At 43.9% G+C, this 22827-nt stretch overlaps 1 protein-coding gene across 4 annotated transcripts in view; it reads left to right on the forward strand.

Annotated features, from left to right (window-relative positions):
• The window catches only part of SETBP1 (SET binding protein 1), a 237654-nt gene that overhangs the window by 100081 nt on the left and 114746 nt on the right, over nt 1-22827 (forward strand). For 3 of the 4 annotated variants that reach the window (XM_026865481.1, XM_026865483.1, XM_026865484.1), the window contains exon 3: nt 1165-1236. The exons of the other annotated variant lie outside the window; for it this stretch is intronic. In XM_026865481.1, the coding sequence (XP_026721282.1) occupies nt 1165-1236 (72 nt within the window). The remainder of the gene's footprint in view (nt 1-1164; nt 1237-22827) is intronic. 4 annotated transcript variants of the gene reach the window in all.

Below are 22827 nucleotides of genomic sequence, written 5' to 3' on the forward strand. Positions count from 1 at the left end.
GGCAGCTGAAGGTCTTTGTCTTTATTTCTCCCTGTGCCAGAGGTATCTTTGGATGTATTTCCCTGAAACATGGTGTCTCATGAATCTCAAGTTGCTTCCTTCAAATCCTGCATCCTTTTAACACTTTATAATGAGAAACGTTGTCTGCTTGGAGTTATGAGAAGACTTGTGTCTGGAAGGGTTAATCTGGAGGACTCTTCCAAGGCTATCTTCTACCCCACACCTTCCCCACTCCTAGTCTTTTATTTTTTTGGACCAGCAACCTCACATTTCTGTAATCTAAATGTGCAAATGCTTTGCAGTCACGGTCCAGTAGCTGGGTTAATCTCAGACCCCTGGAGTGGCAGATGGCTGATTTGTTGCTGATTCCAGTTACAGAGAATCATGCCACCTATTATCTTTGCACAGGCTGCTGCTTAAAAGGATGCCTTGGGCAAAATCAGTGAAAAGCAAAGCAAAGCAAACATTCTGTGATCTGCATCACCACAGGTGAAAATGTGAAATATTTCACCTTTGTGTGAAGGGCTGGAGAGGTGGACAAAGAGGGGAGGGGAGGTGGGAAGGGGAAAAAGGGGAGAGGAAGATCTCAGTTTCGTACCAGAAGTTCAGAAGCACGGGGCAGAGTGGGTTTGCTGCAGTCATGATGTTGAATCACAACCAGTTACCCTTTTTTAAATGGTTTTGCAATTTGGTAATCCTTGGCTTCAGCTCCCTGCTTTAACTCTTAAACAAAGCAGGAGGATTGGTATCCTGTGGCACCTTCCCGCTCTTCCCAAAAGCCTTTCCAGCGCGGGTTGTCAGAGGAATCCATGGCACCACTCCCTGTCATCACGGCTCATTGCGTGCCCTGTGGCTGCTGGGGAAAGCCGTGATGGCCCCGTGATGCCAATATGCTTACCAGGGCTACTTGGAAGGATAAACCTATGCATCTGTGTGGGTTAAGGAGAAGCTTGGGAGACTTTCCAAAACAGAACAGGGCCGAGGGTGGACTCCAGCACTGGGTGCTCAGAGAGTCCCAGCTGGCAGATGGCGATGGTCACACAGAAAGGTGTAAGGAAATGGAAAAGGGCAGAGTGAAAGTTTGAATGCTTGTCACCATTTTCTTCACGGTCATTCCCACATTCAAGGTTTTCTTTTTTCTCTTTGCTCTGGGAAACACCATAGGGTCAGATGAAGAATTTGGGAAGAGAGTGTGGGTTCCCTGTGCAGAGTCCAGTGACGAAATCCGTGAACAAGGTAAGAACAAGGGGTTATGGCTGTGAAGGTTTTTGTTTCTTCCTTTTCCCCTTCAAAACCCATTATTACAGTGTTAAACGTGAAATTTAGGATGAGTGTAGCACAGAAACTGATACTCCAAGCGCTAAGCGAAAGAATCTAAAAAGATCAGGCTAAATCGGGTTTCTTTTTAATGCATGTTATTATGATGGTTCGGGTTTTAGAATAGTTTGTATTGTATCCAAATGATCTATATGTGAATAATTGTTACCAACCTCCTGACACCAGGACCTAATTAGGAAGTAAGAGCCTTAAATAGGCCATTTGCGTAGTGAGCTTCCATATGTCTCCTTGCGCAATTTATTTGCTTCACTCCATTGAGATATAATGAGAATGAAACTCCTAGAACTGCCTTTGACTCCGAGTCTCTTCATCTCCTCTGCAGTTATAACCCACTATTAAGAAGATAATATCTATTTCCCTGTGTTCAGAAAGAAGAAACTACTGTACTGCTACTCTTATTGCGATTGCCCAAGTTTCTCTATCTCCTATTTTCCAATGGAAATAGAATGAGAAATGCCAAAACAACCTGCAGTCTAAGAAAAATGTAATGGTGTCAGAGAAAGCACAAAGAAGGTTAGGGCAGGATGATCTTGAAGGAATACTACCTACCGTATCTATCTCAAAACCCTGCTGAAAAGCTAATGTTGTGGTATTTCACTCAATGTATAGATGCAATTTGAAGAATTCAATGTATAGATTCAATCTGAAGAGCTCTGTATTGGTTCTATTTGGCTTTCTTCCTGCTAGGTTGTGAGGAAGGGGGAAAGGTTGGTACAAGGCTGCAGAGTTTTTTCTTAATTTTTAATATTTAGCTCAGTCTGGAACAATGTGCTCTCTGGGACTCTGTTAATTTTATGTTGCAGAGCTTGTTCTTTAAGTATGGTTTCAGAAGATACCCTTTCTGTCCAAACACCTCTTACATGCATGACTCCATCCTGTGCTTCATACATTCCGCTTCATTTTTTTTATTCCCATCATCCTGAACTCATCAAAACTTTAGCGTATGATTGAGTGCCATTTTCTATTGGGATGCACTATAATAAGTTCTCAAGGTTTGGGTTTTTTTCCCCCCCCAGATCAGAGCCTTATTTAGTTTCCCATTGAAAGACAATTCCACTTGCATTGATTTTGTTTATGATAATTCACTTGCATGTTCCCTTCAAGGAATTGTCTTTTCCTTCCATAAGGGAGGTTAGTGCTGGTCCCCTTGCAGTGATAATTATAATCAGACCTGTCAGCCTTCACACAGTTTATGCTTATCACTTGCATTTAGGAGGATTTTTCCTGAAGCCTATTACCAGTGCTGCTTCTTAGGGAAAAATAGTCATTTTTTTCTACTAATCTTTGATGGCTCTCAGCTTCAAAAGTGTGGAGAGGAGCAAAATGACTGCCAGTTGCAGTGAAAAGAAACAGTTGGTCTTGCTGTAGAGCTCTGCATCTGGAGAGCCAGGGAGCGGGTGGATAGTCTGGGAAATGCTGAGGGGTTTAATTTGGTTGTGACAACGCTTCAGGTGTGCGGGAGACACAAACCAGTGGGTTTTTTTCCCAAAGGTAATGCTCATAGAAACCAGCTCTGCAGACCTGCTAGACAAATGTTTCAGGTGGCAGGAGGCTGTTGGCAGTGGTGCCCTCTCTCCCTGCTGTTTTGGGCAGCGATCTGTGGTTTTGCCCATGTTGAACCACTCAGAGGAAGGATGGTCAGAGAAGTGGCTGTGGTCAGTGCTGGAGGCGGTGGCTGGCGTCCAGGGATGGGCGCAGAGCGGGACCGATGGACCTGCTGCCACCGGCACACCGCAGCACAGCTGATGGGTGGTGATGGGTAGGATGTGGTTCAGTATGTTATTCATCCCAGAGTGTTTGAAAGTTGTCCACCCTAGCATTATTCACTGGGAAACACATCATCCCCTTTACTAGATTCTCCCCCATTTTCTCTCCATTATTCCTATTGATATGCTAATAAGCCCCAATTCTTTGGGTTTTGCTTTTTGCTAACTTAAAAAAAAAAAAATTAAAAATTACCATTTCATTAGTCTAATTGAGTGATGTATCTTTCCGTCCCTCCTATGTTACCTCCATGCTCTTTGTAACGTTCTCAGAGATTTGGGTTTCTTGGTTTTGACAGAATTTGAGGGTGGTCAGCACTTTACAGCTTTTGTAGCAAAGGCAATGTTTGGGAGAGCGAGAACTCTTAGGTACTCTGCAGTTACATATTTACAGTGTGAAGGGATATGATTTGCCTTTGTTTTATTTAAATTTTCTGGGAACTAGAGATTTATTTATCAGGTGTCACTCCCTGAAGGAAGATAAATGCCACATAGCAAAGACTTCATCTATTATACAAACAGATTTGAAGGCTTTACTATTACATTCCTCTGCCGGCTGCATGGAGTAAAAATGCCTTTGGCTGAACAGAGACAGAGCGATACTTAGCAGTAGCATCTTATGACCTTTTGATCAGCTGAGATCTCAAGCCATATTAGTGGACAGATTATGATGTGATGGAAAAAGGGCCAGGAATAGCCATTTTATCATGAGATCCTTTCTGTGAATATCCTTCTTTGCTATATTCAGGTGGTTAGTCAGTAGGGCCAGGACGATAATTTGAAAACAGGGGAGTGAAATACTGGCACAGGCAATCCAAATATGCTCGGGTCTGCCAACTACAATTGGATATTACAGATACTCCCTAATTTCCTACCCTCCTGTTTCTATCAAGGCAGTGGATGACCTTGCAATATTTCCTATCACTAATAACCCCATTTTGGCAGAAGGATCTGCACAAAATGGACCCTGAGTCCTTTAGACCACAGGGGAGCTGCAGTCCCTGAATGGAAGGTATGCACATGGTGAATATGGATATTGACTGAAAAGGGAAACATTCACATGGAAATGTCTCTGTCATTTTTGAGAAAATAGCAGTAATGCTTAAACCTATTTCAATCCCTTTAGGATAAAAACGCAGGCTTTAAAAAATACACAGCCCTGATAGCATTTATTTTTTACAGAACCCAACAGAAATAAGAACAAATTTCAGATTTATTTTGCCTACCTGTCTGTGCAGTATTACTCCTTAAACTTTGCTGTAGGTTTAGTTTACACTCTTTTTTATCTTAATGACCAACATGTATCTTCAGCCTCCTTGATAACTGGGCATAAAGGAACGCTCATTTATTGCTGACTCTGCACATCAGTAATGGTTGTGCCGAAGTTTGATCTGGCTGCTGCTGAAGGAAGGAAGGAAGAACGGACGCATGTTTGTGAGTCCAGTGTAAATACATTTGGGTCTATCTGAGCATAAGCACACACCCAGGCAGCCCACGCTGGTTATGGAGTGTGTAGCATAAGCCCTCTACACGGTTAGCACCATGTTGTACACGTTTTGCTTCCTCTTGAAGCCAAATGAGCTGCTCATTTTCCCAACGGGAAGAAGGAGGAGAGCTGGCGGTGTGTGAATCCCAAACTGCTGTCAGTGTAGTGGGGATGCTGATGCACCAGGCCTGGAGAACAATAGCTGCCACAGCCCTATGGAAACTCTTTGAAAATGAGAAGGTTATGGAGGTGGAGGAAATGCACAGCAGGACACTGTCTCCTCTTATCTCCCCCAGCCTCTTCAATCAGGTGCCTGCTGGGCTTCCCACTCCTCCTGCCTTTTGCACTAGATCATAGGATCAGAAGGTATTAGATTCTGCTGGCATGAAGTCATCCACCATCCTCCTGGCATTGCAGCTTCCTGAGTCAGGGAGCCGCTGTGAAACGTTGAGGCTGTGAGCCCACGTGGTGATTTCAGCCGCAGCTGCCAGGGCCACAGAGGTGTCCAAATAGGAGCTGGGAGGAGGCACCAGCTGCCCGACACAAGTCTCCACCATCTTTTCTTGGGGAAAAGCAGGCGCTGCAAAGGGTGGATGGCAGCTTTGGTGCTGCTGGTTCACCAAGTGCCGTTGCCGAATTACAGCTGGTTCACTAGGATAAGGTGTTCCCTCCCAAGTTCCATCTGCAAACCACAAGTCAGTTGCTGCACGGGTGATGCCCACGGACAAGCATTGCTAGTGTCACGAGAGAAACTATTCAGAAGGGTGGGTTCCTCTGAACGGCCCCCATCTGAAAGTAAGAGCTTCTGATGGCAGCTTTGAAACCTTTCCACTGAGAAGGTTTTGTGGTGTGTGTGGTGAAGAGAGTGTAGGTATGAAATGCTTCCTCTGCCTCCCTCCGCTGCCTTGTAGTGTTTGGGTCCCTATGGGGTGTAGGAGGGTGCCTGGACTTGGCCAACAGCATGCCAAGATCTTCTCTCTTGATGTGGGATTGCGTTAGTCCTGCTGTGCCTTCTGCCAGATGGTCCCTGCCCTGACATAGGCAATTCTTCTCAAAGTAAAGAGCTTGCGTTCAGCTTCTTGTAGCTCAGAGGGACCCATGAAAACAGATTTGCTTCACCTTGGGCAGGTCAGCACAGCAGTTCCTATGGGGCATCTTACTGCCTCCAAGGTAGCTTGGTTAAGAGCATATGGCAACTACCTGAGGTGAGATAATTTTTTTTCTTTTCTGGTATGCAGCTTAAAGTTGCAGACATTGAAGATGTAGTATCAGGCAGATGACAGTGGCGTGAGACAGGAGAAAGAGGGCAGTGGTTTGTTTATGAAGTTAAGCTGCCCATGTATAGCATCTGTGTCATTTTAAACACATAACATCTGGTTCCAGGCAATTATTCTTAGATTGCAGACAGCAGTAATCTCCAGTTTCTCATTGAGTAAGAGTGACTTCACGAACCAGCAAAAGATTATTGTTATAACCAAATTTAGAGCCATACAATTCCCTTCTCCTGGCTGCAAAGAGATGATCTTGGGCAGGAAAAGGGGAAGAAGGACATATGTCATACCGATGTCTTAGGCTGCATCTGTCTTAAACAAGTTAAGCAGTGTTCAGGGGAGTGTGACTGGGTATACTTAAACTACTAGACCAGTTCTTGGCACACTTTTGGTCCGTGACAACTAACAAGCTCCTAAATCATTCCTAAGCACGGATCAGGGTTCATCCCAGTAAGCTCTTTGCCTTTAGCTGCTGCATTAGGGAAGTTAAGACATGGCTGCGAGCAGAGATACAAACCATTCCGTGCCAGTTGGCCTCAATGCCTGAGAATATTTCTGGGCACATTTAATTTACTAGTGGCTGAAGAGGCTCAGACCCAACTGAGAAACTGGACTCCATCATCCTAAACTCCATTTGTCAGCAGTGGGAGAGGGGAGCCACCATCAGAGGCTGATTCAGCCTCCCTTGGTCCTGACATCTACAAATCATAGCTGGTTGCTAAGGCGGCTAAGCCTGCAGGGTTCAACACGCTGATAGCAGGAAAAAAAAAAAAAAAAAAAAAAAAAAAAAAGGCTATATTATCCCAGAAAAAGGCTGTGTACAGTACAGGTGCATTTGCTACATATTTACTAGTCGTCTCCCCTGCCTTTCTGAGCTCAGATAAAAAGAGTATTAAGTCATTGAGGTGTTCTTTCCTGCAACAGCAAGTGCCACCCATTATTTTTCTTCACAGAAAAGTATTTCTTTCTCCCTCACCATAGGAAGCTTCCTTTTTCAATAGGTTCCAGCCATAAGATTGGTGTTCTATATAATTTCCTTTTAATGGCTTGGTGGTTGATAGTTAAATGTGTCCATAGGAGACAATTGTAGACTTATATATAATAAAACGGCTCATGGAAGCATATAGCATTATGTCTTTCAAATCTAAGTAAACCCTTTGTTGGATAAAGAAAGTCTTATTTTGAGTTCACCCTATCCAAATATATCTCTCTACTTTTTCACACTGAATCAAAAACCTAGGTGAAAAAAAAAAAAAAGACCAAAAAACAAACTTTGGCTTCACTACTGCAACCAAAGTGTAATGCTTCATTATCTTTTCTTTCACTGAAATCTGTTCATGCACAAGGTGATCCGATATAATACATGTTTAAGCATATCAAACAAAACATTTTCCCTTCAAGAATGCCTCAAGTGTTTGGTCACAATGAGGGTGAAATTATTTATTGAATTTGGCACATGTTTGGAAACATGACCTTAATCTGCAGGTTTCCGTGGAGAAGGTGTTCTCCCCAGGTACTTCAGTAGGTCAGATAAGTAAATTATATTTTTGACATGTGAAACATGTTCCATTTTAGACAAAGGAAGTGATATCCTAGTTGTGTCACTGAAACTCAATGCCCTGTGTTGCTTGTTAACAACTGCACATTTATTGTTTGTGTCCCAGTTTGCTATCAAGTGTCAATGCACTGCTACATACCGAATAATCAATAGTTCTGTCAGCTGAGTATGCCCTGGAAATACAGTATTACTGTTAATATTGATCCACAGCAGAAATCAAGTCATCAAACTTTGCAGGCATTTCTTGCGAGCACCCTGGCTTTTACTTGCAGAGCAACCAGCTTGAAAATCTCTACAGCGTGCTACCCTCCAGGGACCAATGTTTTCTGCACACCATCCTTTCATGTATAATAATGAGCACGAACATAAACACAAGGGTATCAGGGCACCCGCAATCTGCTGATACAGTGCATATAGTTTCATTTCAGCCTTCTGTGGTTTCTGGGTGCAGCAAACCAGCTGTGAAGAGTGCTGGTAAAATCAAGCTGCATCAGCTCCGGGATCTGCCTCTAATGGTGCAACACAGCAGACTCGCTGACCAAACTAATCCATGTCCTGGTGTGCTCTTCTTCATGGGAAGAGTGAGATGAGCTGTGGATGGATGGCTTGAGACCTCTCTGTCGGCTTTCTCCAAGCATTGTGAGCAACATCGTCAGTGAAGGTTCATGCAGTTTGCTTGCAGAGGTGACTTCAGGCTCAAGTTATCAGTTAGGAAAAAAAAAGTCCTGCAACATTGAGGTGTGCTGGCATCGTTAAAAGCATCTGTTCTTTGCTCTCCTGCTCTCTCCAGGCTGCCGGGTTGCCTTGGGAGGAAGAAAATGTGGTGCTCCCCTTTCCCCCATGTGAGTTCACACCCCTTCCTGTGAGTTTGGCGGTTTTTGCCGTATCTGTAATGGCTTTGCAATGAAGCTGTGAATGAAAGTTTGGCAGATTGGTTTTACAATTGTCAGTCTTCCCAGAAGCAGCCCAGAATTTCATTAAATAAGATATAAGCATGATTTCCTATAAGCTCTTTTCAGATTTTACTAGATCCAGATAAATTAAATCAGTACTTTATCTGTGTGCCACCAAAATTAGCTGGCACAGACTCTTCATATAGGAATACTATAGTTCTGGTGTCTTGTATTTGAGCAGCAGCTGCAATATAGGGTGCTCCCCTTTCTTTAATAAGTGGCTCTACTTCAATAATAAGAGTACTGGATTGAAAGCAACCTGAGTGTGAGCAGAGCAAGACTTTAGTGAGAATAAATGAGGAGATGTAGGTATCTGTGAGAAAGGAACATCTTCATCATGTCACCATGGCTGGGAAAAGGTGCAGGACAATGACAGGAGCATAAAAGCAGGAGACACAGATGGCTGGAAGGATGGTGAGAGCCCCCAACAAGGTGAGGAAGGAAAACGTCTTTCCTTACATGTGTCTTAGGAAGAGGGAATCAGGAGAAATTGTATACCTTGTGCAGTGTGTCACTCCCCTCCTCGGGAGGATAGCCTCATGTCTGATTCAGTCTTGTCAGGACCCACTGTGCTCACAGTATTGGCCAGAAGAGCAACAACTGGCCTTTGGACAGGTATGAATGGGGCAGGCTGGTAGTAACGAAGAGCCCCTTGCGCAAATCCCACTAAAACCACCGGGAAGACACCAAGAGGCTCCTTTTTCTTTAGGTCGCTCCTTTCATAGGAGCCTTCCTTGATGTGTGGCAGGAGGAGCAGCACCCCAGCCCTTGTGCCTCCTGACATGGAGCCATCTGAACCTTGAGTGACTCACCCTGATAACATCATCACACACTCAGCTGTCTCGAAGGGTCTGAGAAACTTCCCACAGCATATGGAGGAACATTACTAGCGTGGCCAGGGTCCTCCCCTCAGCGGGAGGCGTGTGTGCCACAAGGTGTCTGCCTTGGGGTTTTTTTGGGTGATGTTACCAGCTTAGTTATGTCTTCTTCCAGGTGACCTTTACCCACATCATCACAGGTGCCGTTGCTCCCAAGGAGCAAATTTATCAGCCTTATCCTTCAGCTGAGAGCTTCAGCTTATCTTCTGCATGGCAAGCCATTTAGCACCTGGGAGATGAAGCTCAAGACAATGTCTTGGGAAGTCTGCGTGAGGAACAAGAGAAGTGTATTATCTCCTACTGGGCAGAATCAAGGTCATGTTTGACATTGTGCAATGCAAGGCTCTTTTTCTACTGGCGTTTCCTAAAACACAACTTCGTATCAAAGATTGCATTTCTACACTCTTTCAGAGGGAATAAAGAGAAATTCAGACACTCAGCCAGGAGCAGGTATGGCTTAGGGTTGCTCAGGGTTGCTACTTTGCAGGAACATGGAGCTAGAGCTGAAGTTGTCATCAGCTGTGGCTGTGTGCTACAAACAAATGGAGGTGATGCCACAGTTACATGCTCTTCAAAACATTTCTTCCCCCAGCAGTATCACCTCCTGTATAGCCTCTGCAGCTTACTTTAGCTGCGTCAACTGAAACCACAAATGATGTCATAATTTTTCCCCATTGGATAGTGAGTGAATGACCGTTTCTGCCCTTATCTCTTCTTTTAGATAAAATGCCCCAAAATGCCATCATTGAAGTTCAGAGGTCATTGGTGACTTTCAAATCCTCTCCAATTGCCTTGGATCAAAACCAAATGAAATAAAAATCAATGTGAGAGTCAAGAGGCCAAGACACCAAAATGATGTATCCAATGCAAGCAGCTTGCTGGTTTCAGAGTGTTTCTGGCAGCCATCTGCTTGTTTGAATTTGAGGATGTGATGCTTTTAAAAATCAGAGGAAAAAAAAAACAAAACACACGCTCGACCACAGTCTTCAGATATTTTACTTGATAACAGGATTCTCTTTTTTGTGCCTATTTTCTTACAGCCTCAAGAATGTCCTGCTTTGCAGTCATACTGTCAGCAGGTGTTTGTGGTGCTGAAATACTGCGATGTGTATTTCTCTAATTAAAAAAAAAAAAAAAAAAAAAACATTTTCTCCTCGCCCCTGTTCATGAATGAGCAACAGAATAGAGTGTGTTATTAAAACTCAATAGCCACTCATTTATTTACGTGGTTAATGACTGGCCCTTTTTATCTAAAAAGATACATTTTTTGTGCTACTCGTATTTCAACTCTCTGGTCTCAGCCTTGTCCTGTATAACAAAGAAACCAATCCTTTTGTGGATGGTGTTAACCGAGACACCAGTGACTGAATCGTATTTAAGAACTATCTTCCCCTTTTATTCTCTGAGGTAGTCAGGATCAAAGCAACAAGAGGCCAAAGCTGGAGAGAGAAACTTGAACTGCTGGTGTATCCTTCTTGTGAACAAATAAAGATATTAGAGATTCCCTCACTGCCAATGTCACCCCTTTAATCAGCAGCATGCCCACAGTTAAGAATGATACTGTGGTAGTCCATAAAAATCCCTGTCATGGTTGGAGCATCATAAAGCAAATATATTATTGTTCTTGGCCCGAAGACTGTATGACATTAAAAGGTGAAGACGGGAGGCGAGGGGTTGGCAGAGGCAGGCAGGCAGCAGTGGGAAAAGGCTTCATGGTGCCTATCAACACAGCCAGCTGTGGCCAGCTGTTACTGGGGCTGGCTGCATCACACTGGGAGATATTTGCAAGAAGACTGTGGACAGGGCTGCTGGATGTGTTCCTTTGCAGGAGAGACAGCCTTGGAGAAGAGATGAAGGTGTATTACCAGAAGTTGTTTACTCTCTTACTTGGCACTTGCTTAGGGAAAACATTCTTTCCGATTTTTTAGGTTGTTTGTTTTGGTTGGTTTTTTTTAAATATGAATAAGGCATTCATAAGCTAATAAAAGCTACATTTTCATCAATTATAATGGACTTCATTAAATTCTGGGCATTTACCACATCACAATGTTTATCTGCAAGGCAATATTTCCCCATGCTTAATAAAAGGGAATAGCAGGAATACCGCAGCAAATTTAAGCCACTTCTAGCACTCAGTGTCAGGATTTTAATGGCACCCACATTACCTTGGCTTCTTTTTATAGCTTCATCTTGCTTTATGTGACAATACTTGGTTTTTATGTCATGCTTTTCACACATAAATCTCAGCACCTCACAAAGCAGGGAAAGACACTATGCCCATTTCAGAGAATAGAAAAAAAAAAAAAAAAAAAAAGTGAGGTGATTTGGTTGTTGACCCAGAGCAGCTCTGTTGGGCGCAGACTTCAATCTTCTTAAATCCCATCCCAGGAGTCCACTGCATCTCCCAAAGGGAAGCTTTAGCCCTTACTAGACAGGCTCATATGGGGTGTGAATCAAAGGCTTGCACCAAACTGGGGTGAAGGGAGTGGGCATCTCCCAGTTGGCTTCTTGGCTCTTCTCTAACAGAGTGAAGCACTCAGAAGTCATAACCAGAAAGGAAAATACTCAGCTTGGTAAATAAAACAAATAGCATGGTGCTGCCTGTGCTTTCCTTCCGTTTTTATCACTGATCATAGCCTGTTAGCTCTTTCTAGTGAGATTTTCTGTAAGTCCTGTTTGGCATGGGGAAGGAAAGAGCTCATCTCCCTGTGTTGAACTTGCCTGTTGTCTCTGGTCTCAAATTTGCTTTGCAGGCAGCTTGGATTCCGTGTTCTTCTGAAGCTCTGTAGGACTCAGCAGGTCCTGTGCTGCTGTCTGGTAGCAGCAGCAGCAGCGACTTGGGAGGCACAGAGACGTGAGGGCAACACTGTCATTCCCTGCAAAAGCTAACTGTGGCACTGGGTCACCCATAGGTAGTCAGCTGTTTAAAATTACCCTATTCCCCAATCCTGGTCTTCTTAGGGGGGGTGGGTTCTAAAATCTCGGGAGCAGGAGCTTAATCCTGAAGCCATCCTACTGGTGTCTGAGCTGGGAATCTGTGGTGTTCCCAAATGGCTTTGTTGTGTTACAGATGGTCACTGGCTGGCCTTACTGCAGACTTTGAGGAGCCATGCTTCAGTCCAGCCATGCAATGCTGGCTGTTGAAGCGCCTCCACATCCCTTCAAACCCTCCAGCATGTCCTTTGCCGTGACGCGCCAGGCCATTTCACAGAGAAGGGGTTATTTTCCAAGAAAAACAGGGGGGTTGGTGTCCAGCAGCTCCAGAAACCTCTGGACACCACGCTCCCTTCAGCATTGGGAGTCTCCTGGCGCGGAGCTGCCTTTTATTTGCCACGCCAGAGCATGACTCTCTGGTCTCCCTCCTCCTTGGAAATGAGCTGTAAATCTTAATGGATCATATCCCAGTGAAATCAGACGATGAATGAATCAATCAGGAAGGTTCAGAAATCTTCCCACTGCTTCCAGGGAGAAGGCGTACTCGAAGATGACTCGCTGATAACTGAGGATCCATCCCCCCACGGAGCTGCAGAGCTACTGCCACCACGGCGTTTGCCGTTAAGGCAGCCTGTGGTCATACAGCTCTCGACAGACTAGAGGAGCAGAGACGTGGGCAACTGCACCCCTCCTCCCCAGCCTTGTCGGCCCTATGGACCCATCGCCTGCCCAAGGAAAGAGCTTTCTGCTCTTAGACATGGATGTCCTCCAAAGGGCAGATCAAGGCACTAGGACTAGACCAAGGGAGCAGAGGTTACAAAAAAGCGGAATGGGTGTCTCAGCACCAAGCCAAGTTGCTCTTTCTGATGAAAGCTTAAAAAAAGTGCCGATCCTCAGTTTCATATACCTCGAGGACCTGGCTGCTCCCTGCAGATTAGTGATTTTGTGAGGCTCTTAAAAAGCACTGGGAAGAGACTTCGAAGCCTGTGGCTGAAATTTCCTTGTCCATGCAGAACTAACCTATGGGGGACAGTTTGTTTTCTGGAAGGGGGCTCAAATCAGAGGATGAAGATGCTTTAACCAAAGGATCTAGTGAGTAGAAGAAGCATTTCCTGAGCACAGACACTGAGATATTATTAACTTTTAATCAAATATTGTGATAAATATGCCAGAGGGTGCTCATGTGAGCATGTATGTGTGAGAGAGAAGGCACATTTGCTTGCATGGTAACTAAAGCACCAAAACCACCCTGTGGTAACATCACCAGGTGCAAGTTTTCATCCCTGTGTTTAACTCGCAGTATTTTAGGTGGTGCAAGCACAGGGTTGTTTGGTAGTGCTAGATTTGAACTCGCAAGGAACTGGGGGGACACAGGGCTTGAAATTACTCAAATTCCCAGGTCAGACCTATTTCTCTTCATGCATCTCTCCTGCGTTGCTTAATTTGTGCAAAGCTTCATCCATCATCTCATGGCCAGTGGACAGAGCCAGGGAAACACATCCCAAAGTTTCTGTTTGTAGATACAAGCCTGATACACTCCAGAAGGGAGAAAAGAGCAATCAGCTACATGAGAACTGAGCCAATTAAATGTCTGAGTAGTGTTTCGAAAGTGAACATGGGCGGCATCAGAAATTTTCCATCAGCTGTAATAATGCCAATTACTTTGCCAATTGCTGATTCCACTGTGATTTGTTTAGTGCAGTCGTGCTTCGGCCTCTTGCCTAGGCCGATAGGCTTTGTTTATGCGGACTGTTTATTTGCAGATCTTCTCTCTCTGTTTTTTTCTCATGCTTTCTCTTTTCTCTGGGCCCGGCTCAGAGCCCAGGATAGCCCTCCTCCCCCTGTGCTTTCTTCCAGCCGGGGCACGGTATCACCAAAGGGTGATGAATTTCTTGGGAGCAAGAGATGGTGCTGTTGTTCCCAACTACTCTGTGAATTCAAAGATAATCTTCCCTTTCCCCTTCTGCCACCAAGTTTAGAAAATAAGGAAGGCTTCCAAGAAGCCAAGCAGCTTCTCAAGAAGTGGGCAGCTGGGGTCTGCTGGGGATGGTGCCTCCAAAGCTGATCACTTTTGTCTCAGGGAGAGAAAGAGGGACCTTGTGTCTCTCCAGATGGCAAAGGACACATGCGCACTCGAAACAAGTCTCCCTGGAAAGTTAGTGGGAGTTTTTCATTACTGTTTACATTCAAGTCCATGAAAATTAATGGGTGTCTGCATAGCCACTTTGCACAAGAGCTGCGATTCTTCTACTGTTAATTGGGGAAGAGGGCTAATCATGGGCATTTAGGGAATGCATCTGCCTGATTGACAACTTGAATGTAAACTGCTGTGATATCTTCCAGAGATTTTTTTAAGCTGGTTGAATTCCCTTCCCCTGCCACTCAGGTCTGGGCTGAGGGTTGAATGACAGTTCCTCTCTCCTCCTACGTGAGATGCCAAGGGGTGGCTTGACCTCCAAGGTCCCCTAACATTTGCCCTCCCTTTTGTCCTCCCATATCAGCAACTGCCATCTCCAGAGCCCCAGTAATGGTGCATTTTGCACATACCCGCCTTGCTCCCAGCTGCCTTGTAGTTTTGGTGGTGTGTGCTCAGCTTTGCCTCCCAGCTTGTCTTCACTGCCAGCTCCTGGGTGCAGGTGCCTGGAGAGCTCTGCAGGCAGGGAGCAAGAGCAAAGCCATAATAGCACCCTCCTGACTGACACAGGACTGTAAGCACTGTCAAACAGCAGATAGTTCATTCGGGGCTTTCTTGTGTACCTGGTTTACCTTGGCCTTTCGGTCCCAGGCAGCTGGTGGGATAAAGTGGCACATCCTCACCGGGGTACGGCAGGACTTGTTTCTATCCATCCCTGGTCAAAGGAGCCCCCAGAAACTCGATCTGCCTCATGAAGTATCAGCTAGAGGTGAGGCTATCAGCTCTCTATTTGTACCCTGCTATCAGTTTCAGCTTTGCAGCTGACAAATATATGTGACACACTTTGCTGCTCAGAGCCCTCCTTGTCACCAGGAATTGTAAAAGATCCTCTGGACATGTTTTCAGCCCTCATAGTTCATATCAGCCACAAATAGACACAAAGCAGACGAGCTGCTGGCTCACGTCAGAGAAATGTGGCAAAGGGAATTTGTGGAGGATTGATTAGTAACCCTAAATCGGGAAAATTAAAACATACTTTGGCTGTGGGAGATGAGCACACTGGGATGTGGTTCTTTTTTCCAGCGGTGTCACACTGCAATGGACCTCATTCTCCATTGCTGGGCAGTTTATGCAGTCCTCCAAACTGCTACAAAATGTGAGTGGGTCTGAAATCTTCTCTTACCCAGTCCAATAGTGATATTTTTCATTCACTTTGTATTCACTGCAACACAGCTGCCATGGACACCAGCTGCAAGCCTTGTTTTCTTTTGGGAAACCAAGACACAATGAAAAATATTTTTTCCAAGTCACAAAGCTAATTTGCGACCAAGTTAAAAATAGATGGGGAACATCTCCTACCTCCTGCCTTACCTGCAGGACAGTTTCACATTCAAAGACTGTTTATGTGTGAACATTTGTGGAACAGCTAGTAATTCAGCAGTCACTAAATCCATACTGTATATGGTTAGCCCTCACCTAAAACAAATATCTTTAATATTTTGAGGATACACAAAGATTTTCCTTTTCAGAAAGCAGGCAAATCAAGTTCATCTAAGATTGGTATCAATTTTTCTAGCCTTTTTCTACATTGCTCCCCATCCTGTACATACTTACAGAGTACTACTGAGGGATCATAACATACCAATTTGTGTATGTGTTGCAATATAATAACTCATCTGGAGATCTAAAATGGCAAAGGGATTATAAAGCTAGAGGTGTCTCTGTTGGTATGGCTGGTTTGGTGTTTATTTTAAGGAAGGACCCATTATCTTGCCATGTTGGAGTGCTGCCCTCAGATCCGCAACACTTCATGCCCTGCATGTAAGGTCAAAGGCAAGCAGGTCTCTCTCCTGGTGTTTAATCTGACTTTTTTTACAGGGTCATCTGCTGAGTAACAGCAGTATTCAGCAAAAGAAATAAAGACAAATTTGCCATCAACCTCATTAGGGAAACTTCTCTTGGGTTACTGAGTCAAATCCCGTGGGTTCCTGTCTGGACACATTTCTATCCCAGCGCAGGGGACACCAAACATTGGTATTTATTGCAGGTCTCATGCTGAGTACTGCAGACTTTGGTTATGTTAAACCCTAGGAGACTTTGGAGACATTTCTTCTGTGGTCCAAACCAGCAGAATATAGTTTTGTGTAAAAAGAAAGTTATGATGGGAGACACCATACGGTAGAGAACAGGCCATGAGAAGATGTGCTGTCTAACTCCAGCTAGTGTGTTGTAGACATTTCTGCAGGCATATATCCCCATCCGTAAAATGGGAAGATTAGTAATTCTCTATCTTGCAGAAAGTTAAGAAGCTAAATTAATTACTGTTTGTGAGGCTAATTGAGATTCCCAGATGAGCACTGTTTGGAACATTCTAATTCTTCTTATTATTATTATTTCCATTGAGATTTGGCTCCATGTAATTAGTTTGCTGTATCTGCAAACAGGTATGTTCTCTCAGGCTATTTGGAGGCACAACTCATGGGACTAGCCCATGCAGAACTGTGTGGCATCAAGAAGCGCTGACAGTCAGGGCTGAGCCGTCTTGTAGCCCTTCTAAACCTTAAACTGCATCCATCTCCTTGTATGGCTGTGCTCTTCAGAAAGTCACATTTCTGCAAGTGCACACAAACAGCTTAAAGAAGTTGGCCCTATTACAAATTTATGTACCATTATAAATTATTATGGTCAATCATAATTGTGTGTGTGCAGTGGAATAAAGCCCAGAGGTGGATTATGTCCAATCCAGGGAGGGAAAAGGTTTTCCAACAGTATTAAGTGTCTCTAGGTTTGGCCATCAACTTGTGTTGGGTTTAATGTTAAATTCTCATGCAACGTGTACCAGTCACACATTGTTTTAGTTTACACTTACAAGTGCTGTTGAACTCAGTAGTTCTGAGTTAGCTTGATATTTCAAAAAAGTCAATAAAAGCTGCAGTTGTCATTACTGAAGATTCACTTGTCAAACACCTCTCCCACTTCAAAGTAGCACAACAGTAGTAGAACAAAAAGACCTAATAAAATTGTGCTGGTTTTAAAACAAAACAAGCCTTTAAGATTGTGTAAGAGCTATAGAAAGTATATTGTTTTGTTTATGAATGTGGAACTCTGTCTGTTCATTACTTCCTGAGCCTGGGTTGGTGTGTTTTGCTTTTCCTTTCCTTTCATAAATAAGCAATAATTGACGTTGAGACATTCAGAGGAGTGAGTTTTAAGGATCTTGAAACACCAGCAGCTTTGCCAGAGGTTTCATCTGAAACAAGCTAAGTCAGTAGGAGTTGGAAAGCTTCGGGAAGTAGACAAAAATAATCAAGTCAATGTGTCAGAAAAGGCTGTGCAACTCAGAGTGGAGCTGTGGTTGTTTACCTTTCTTGTACATAAAGCCTAAAGGAGACGGGCTCGGTGCTGGGAAACTGGTTTTAAGCCAGCTGAGGTACTTTGCGATGGTCACATCTCTGTTATAGTGGGAATATAGAGGTGTAAGGTTTTCTATTCACTTACCACATCAGTGAAACACTCAGTCTGATACTGTGTCCAATACAATAAACTTTAATGTTGTGATTTTTATGTTCCTGAAATCCTCGAACAGTCCTTCAAAATCCCTATTTGCTAAGGCAAAGATATTTGACCTAAAGGTAAGTGGGAGATTCATTTTATACACAATGAATAGGAGGCTACACTCCATTTTTAAGGACATGTTCGTGGACTCTCAGACACCTGAATGTCTTTAAAGATGAGCCAATAAGTCTCTGACAGACTGAAATGAGCACTGCCATTGGAGTCTCCTTCAGCAGGAAATGTGTGGTTACAGGGAGGGAGTTAATATAATAAATAGTTATTTAATCTCCTCTGTGTCCAGCTTGAACTTGCAAATAATAGAAGCACAGCAAGGGTGCTTTTGCTTGCTAAGTGTTTCACTGGCTTTCCCCATATTAGCTAATATACCACGGGAAAGAACTGAAATTTTAGACCTGCATTTGCAGGATTCCCCAGCGTTGCTATCAGCAACCTCCCAAACCAATCCGTTCAGTTGGTCCTTTGATGTGCAATTAAACCCAGGAAAAAATAGCTTTGTGTAATGTATAAATAGAAAAGAGGAGAGATAAAGGCGGTGTTGAAGTTGCTTGCTGACAGCTTGGCATCTGAATGTTAAAGGTGCGTGCCACTACCTCTGCTTAAGAATGTGTCCTGAAAAATGTCTGCTTCTTCCCAAATTCCAGACCCCTGACAATTAGCACTTTATTTACCTTGCCGCTGCTTTTGTTCACTTGGAAAGCAAATTTTTAAAAAAGGAAAAAAGAAAAAAAAAAAAAATCTGTGAGGCTGACGATTTCTCTTACTAGCAAAAATGAATTTTTTGTTAAAAGAAATTGATGGCTGCTTTCTAAAACAGTGCTTTTTTTTTAGATTTTTTTAATCTTTATAAAAATAGCATTCTTGCAGGAAGCCATTAGGTTTACCCATTCTTACTGATGAATAGTTGGCATGTGAAATACAGACCTTTTGCAAGTTGGAAAAGTTCAGAGTATGCAGCGTGTTCTTTGAGCATCAGGGATAAGGCTACCCTGGCACATTTTGATTACCCTGACAAAAGGGTGAGATAATCCAAGTGGAAGTTACAGTGTTTGAATGAACTTCAGCCACTAATGTCTGCCATGTCTGAAGGCCTGACTGATCTCCTGCCAGTTTTACGTTTGGGTAACTCCCTGGCCCAAGTGGAGCTATCGTGCTTTACATCAGGAGAAGATTTGATTCCACCTTCTGGAAGAACCAAAATTAGCTGGTGCCAAAGGGTGAGGAAAGCCATTCAGATTCGGAATTAAGAGCATGGAGGACAAAACAGGAATGCCAAAGGGTGCAGTTATCAACGTACTACCTGTCTTAAGAAGGAGCGCATCTTGTCCTGGCTGGACTTTTGGGCTCCCTGTACGGGTGAAACAGAGCTCTGGGCACTGGAGAGAGCCATGGACACCAGTCGTCCTAACCACCATTATCAGTATCATCTCTGTACTCTCTGAATGGTGTTTGCATAAAGGTTGAATCAGGACAGGGTCTCTTGGGTTGTCATATTCCTGTTCACGGTGACTGCATCCCCTGTGTCCTGTAATCCCCTCAACACAAATCTATTAATTTCCATCTTAACCTTCATTTGGTTGGTCGTTCCCACTGCTTCTTCCAGTCTATAAGCTAAATTTATTCATAAGCTCTTCTCTCATGCTCTCAGTGTGCAAATGAGCCTAAGCAGATTTCTCACCTCCCTGTTATTAAATCTCTGATATATCAGTAGACAGAAAATGTCTCTGTCTTGTCTCTCAGTGCAAGAGAGGTTTTCCTTTCTTTTGAGGAGCCCAGTGGTCAGCTGCTGCGTGACTTCCAGCTGGTTTTGCTTCTCATCCTGCACATTTGCTAGAGGATGTTTGGAAACTCAAAGCACCCTCCCTGATAATTTGAAAACAGAATCATAGAGAAGTATGTTCTGAAAGGCTAGCTCTCGTTTTCATGAATTTGCAATGATTTTGTACGAAGATTTTGCCACACATGGTTTTGTGGCTGCCACAGGAAAACGTGTGACAAAATCCGCTTGCTTAGTTTTGTGGCTTCTCAGATGTAGATAAAAGTAGTTCTCATCATCGCAACAATAACCTGAGAACAGGAGGCGGTATCTCTGGTGATGGAGAATGGGGAGAGTCAGGGCTTGGGGCTGAACTAATTTCTAGACACACATGCAAAGCAGTAATAAATGAGCTACAGTTTATTATGGGGAGAGCATCGTATCTTCCAGCTGCTCTATTAGGACTTCAGGCCAGGATATTTAATTATGCCCTGGCCTCCTCCTTTAAGCAGATTATCACAGCGACACACTGACTGCTGTGCCCGGCCAGCGCCCTCAGGCTTTGCTCCTTCTCCTTTGCTTGTGGCCCTGCTGTCCATGGAGAGAGGAGACTGGGGCTCAGAGAGGGGATTGCTGTGGGCTGGAAGGTCCCTGGGTTTTATCATAGATTAAAAAGAAAAAGAATAATCTGTTTCTGAGAATGGTTAAGATATTATTATTATTATTATTATTATTATTATTATTATTATTATTATTATTAACACACCAGGATCTTATAAATAGGGAGTCTTTCGATAATGAAAATCATGGCAAGCACAAAGAAGGGCAGTTCCGGTGGCTGGACTCCTTTCTTGTTGTTAATTTGCCCATCTGTGCTCTGCGGAGAGCAGAGACATGGTGGGGGTCATCCCTCTCCTCTTCACCCTGCGCTCCCATGCACATTCGCTCCAAATCCACCTGTGTCAGGGGGACACATCGGTGCCCCTTCCCACGTCTCCTCTTAAACACCCTGCAGAAGCAACACATCCACAAGCTGAAGGCTCTGGTTCATCCCAGCAGGATTACAGCTGCTGCGATGTTACCTTCCCAGGTTGTCTTTGCTGCGTGTGGCTCTTTGAGCAAAAAACCTCCTCTCACTACAGAAAAGCCCTTGGTCTGTGCTGCTGGAGGTGAGCCATCTCCCCAGGGCTCCCTTTCCAGAGTGTTTATTTTGTCCCACCACAAGCTCGCCAATTCCTCTGTGCAGTGATTTTCACTTTCTTCTGCTTTTTGAGAGGGGATAATAGTCCTTACGGGGCTTTGAAGTACCATGTAAGCGCTGGGGTCATGACTGATCATACAACTATAACAAGGACAAAGGCAGCTAGAGTGCAAGAAAGGAATGGGTATGTGGTTTCCTGGTGAGGACTGGTGATTATTATTTAGCTTTTTGTATTTTAACCAGAAAATCTGTGGAAAAACAGTATAGCATTGCCCAAATAATTGGTTCATACACAGGGACTCAATTCACCGAATAATTTTGGCTCCAAAAGTGGAGATAGAAACTCTGGAAAAAATATGAAGCTGCTATTTTCCAAGCAGAAGTTTTAAACTTTCTTACAGAAAGGCATACTTTATATTGAGCAAGATGGAGAGGGGAAGAAAGATGAAAGAGAGGAAGTGTAAATGAGACAATAAAAATGAATTGGACATGGGATTTTTTTCATCCATAATATGAGAAAAGGCACTTCCTGAGCTATTTTATGTAGATTTTATCCAAAAAAAGATATTGTTCTTTCAGCTCTTTTCCTAGATTCTGTCACTAGCTCCAGTCCTGAATTGACGTGTGACCTGCAGCAAATGACAACTTCCATGCGACTTCGTTCACCCTTCTGCAAACAGGGGGGTTTTAATGGGCTTCGTTCATTAAACTTGCCCAGCTACTTTCCGAGCTCGAGGTGAGGGCGGCACTATGTACATGCAAAGTCTGGACAGAAACTGTCAGTCCTGTCCGCTCTAATGAGACTTTTCTCCTAGAGAGGACATCAGCATGTATCCCTTCCACTACTGTCATATATATGCAGCTTGCCATATATGCTGCAAAATATTCCTAGAGGTGCGTTCCTTTCAGTCAGTTTTATGTCAGCTCTCTTCTGATGACAGCAAAATTGTGTTCCCTTAATGCAAGCTTATGGTAAGGTAGGTGAAGAATTTTGGAAAATAGAAGGCAATTATTTTGCATCGGTGATAGACCTCTAATTTATGCTGCTTGCTTATTATATGGTGCTTCAGCCAGGCAAGCAGCAAAGTCTCGATCCCTGTAGGAGGAGCAACATGTGACAGGCTATTCAGGTATGAAATAGGTACTGGAGTCTATCATGGCAACGGAAAGCAGAGTCATACATCACAGCATGACATAATTTTTCTGCCAGCTGAGCTGTGATTAAGGTGTTAGCAAGTTTGTCAATTCTCAGATAGTAAAACTGATCATCAGAATTGCACTAGAACGTGCAAACCTTTGAAAACAGGCCAGGCTGTCAGGTTGGTCCAGCACTGAAATACTGTCCTTCAAGTTTCAGTTCCCTCAACGGGAGGGAGATGACGTGCAAGCAACACCCTCATGCCCCACATGTCCTCACTGCGTGCGCTGTATCCATGCTGTGTCCGCATTAACATCAGTGTGTCCTCTGCGCTCCTCCTCATCCAGCCGCATTTCAGCTGAGCCCTCTGATTGCATCTTATCTCAGCAAGACAGAGATACAATTAGGGTTGTTCAGGTTTCGGAGTCATTTCTTAGTGTTGTTACTTTAGCACAAAACGTAATGACAATAGTTATGTGCAACGGGATTAGATAACTAACCACTAACAAAACAATGGTTACTTGAACTAACAAGCATGAGAAGAAGAAAGCGAGCTGAGGAGCGTGACCTAGAATGGGAGAGGAGTGAATGGCAGATGCCTTTGCAGTGGCATTTCTCTGCTGCTTGTAATGAAAGAACACTGAGACATTTGGAGAGTAAGCCAAGACCTGCTCTGGTCAAGGTGTTTGATTTACAACCAGCTAAAAATGCTGCAAAACTTTGAAAGTGTATATATGGCTTGCTTTCCCCCTGTCTGCTTGCTGTCACGTATGGAATTACAAGGGAAGGGTTTGGGTTGTTACTGTGGTTTTACTCATTTACAGTTGTTCCATGCACCATTTTT

This window comes from Athene cunicularia (genome assembly GCF_003259725.1).
Source record: "Athene cunicularia isolate RWA chromosome Z unlocalized genomic scaffold, athCun1 chrZ_part1, whole genome shotgun sequence".
Taxonomy (NCBI): domain Eukaryota; kingdom Metazoa; phylum Chordata; class Aves; order Strigiformes; family Strigidae; genus Athene; species Athene cunicularia.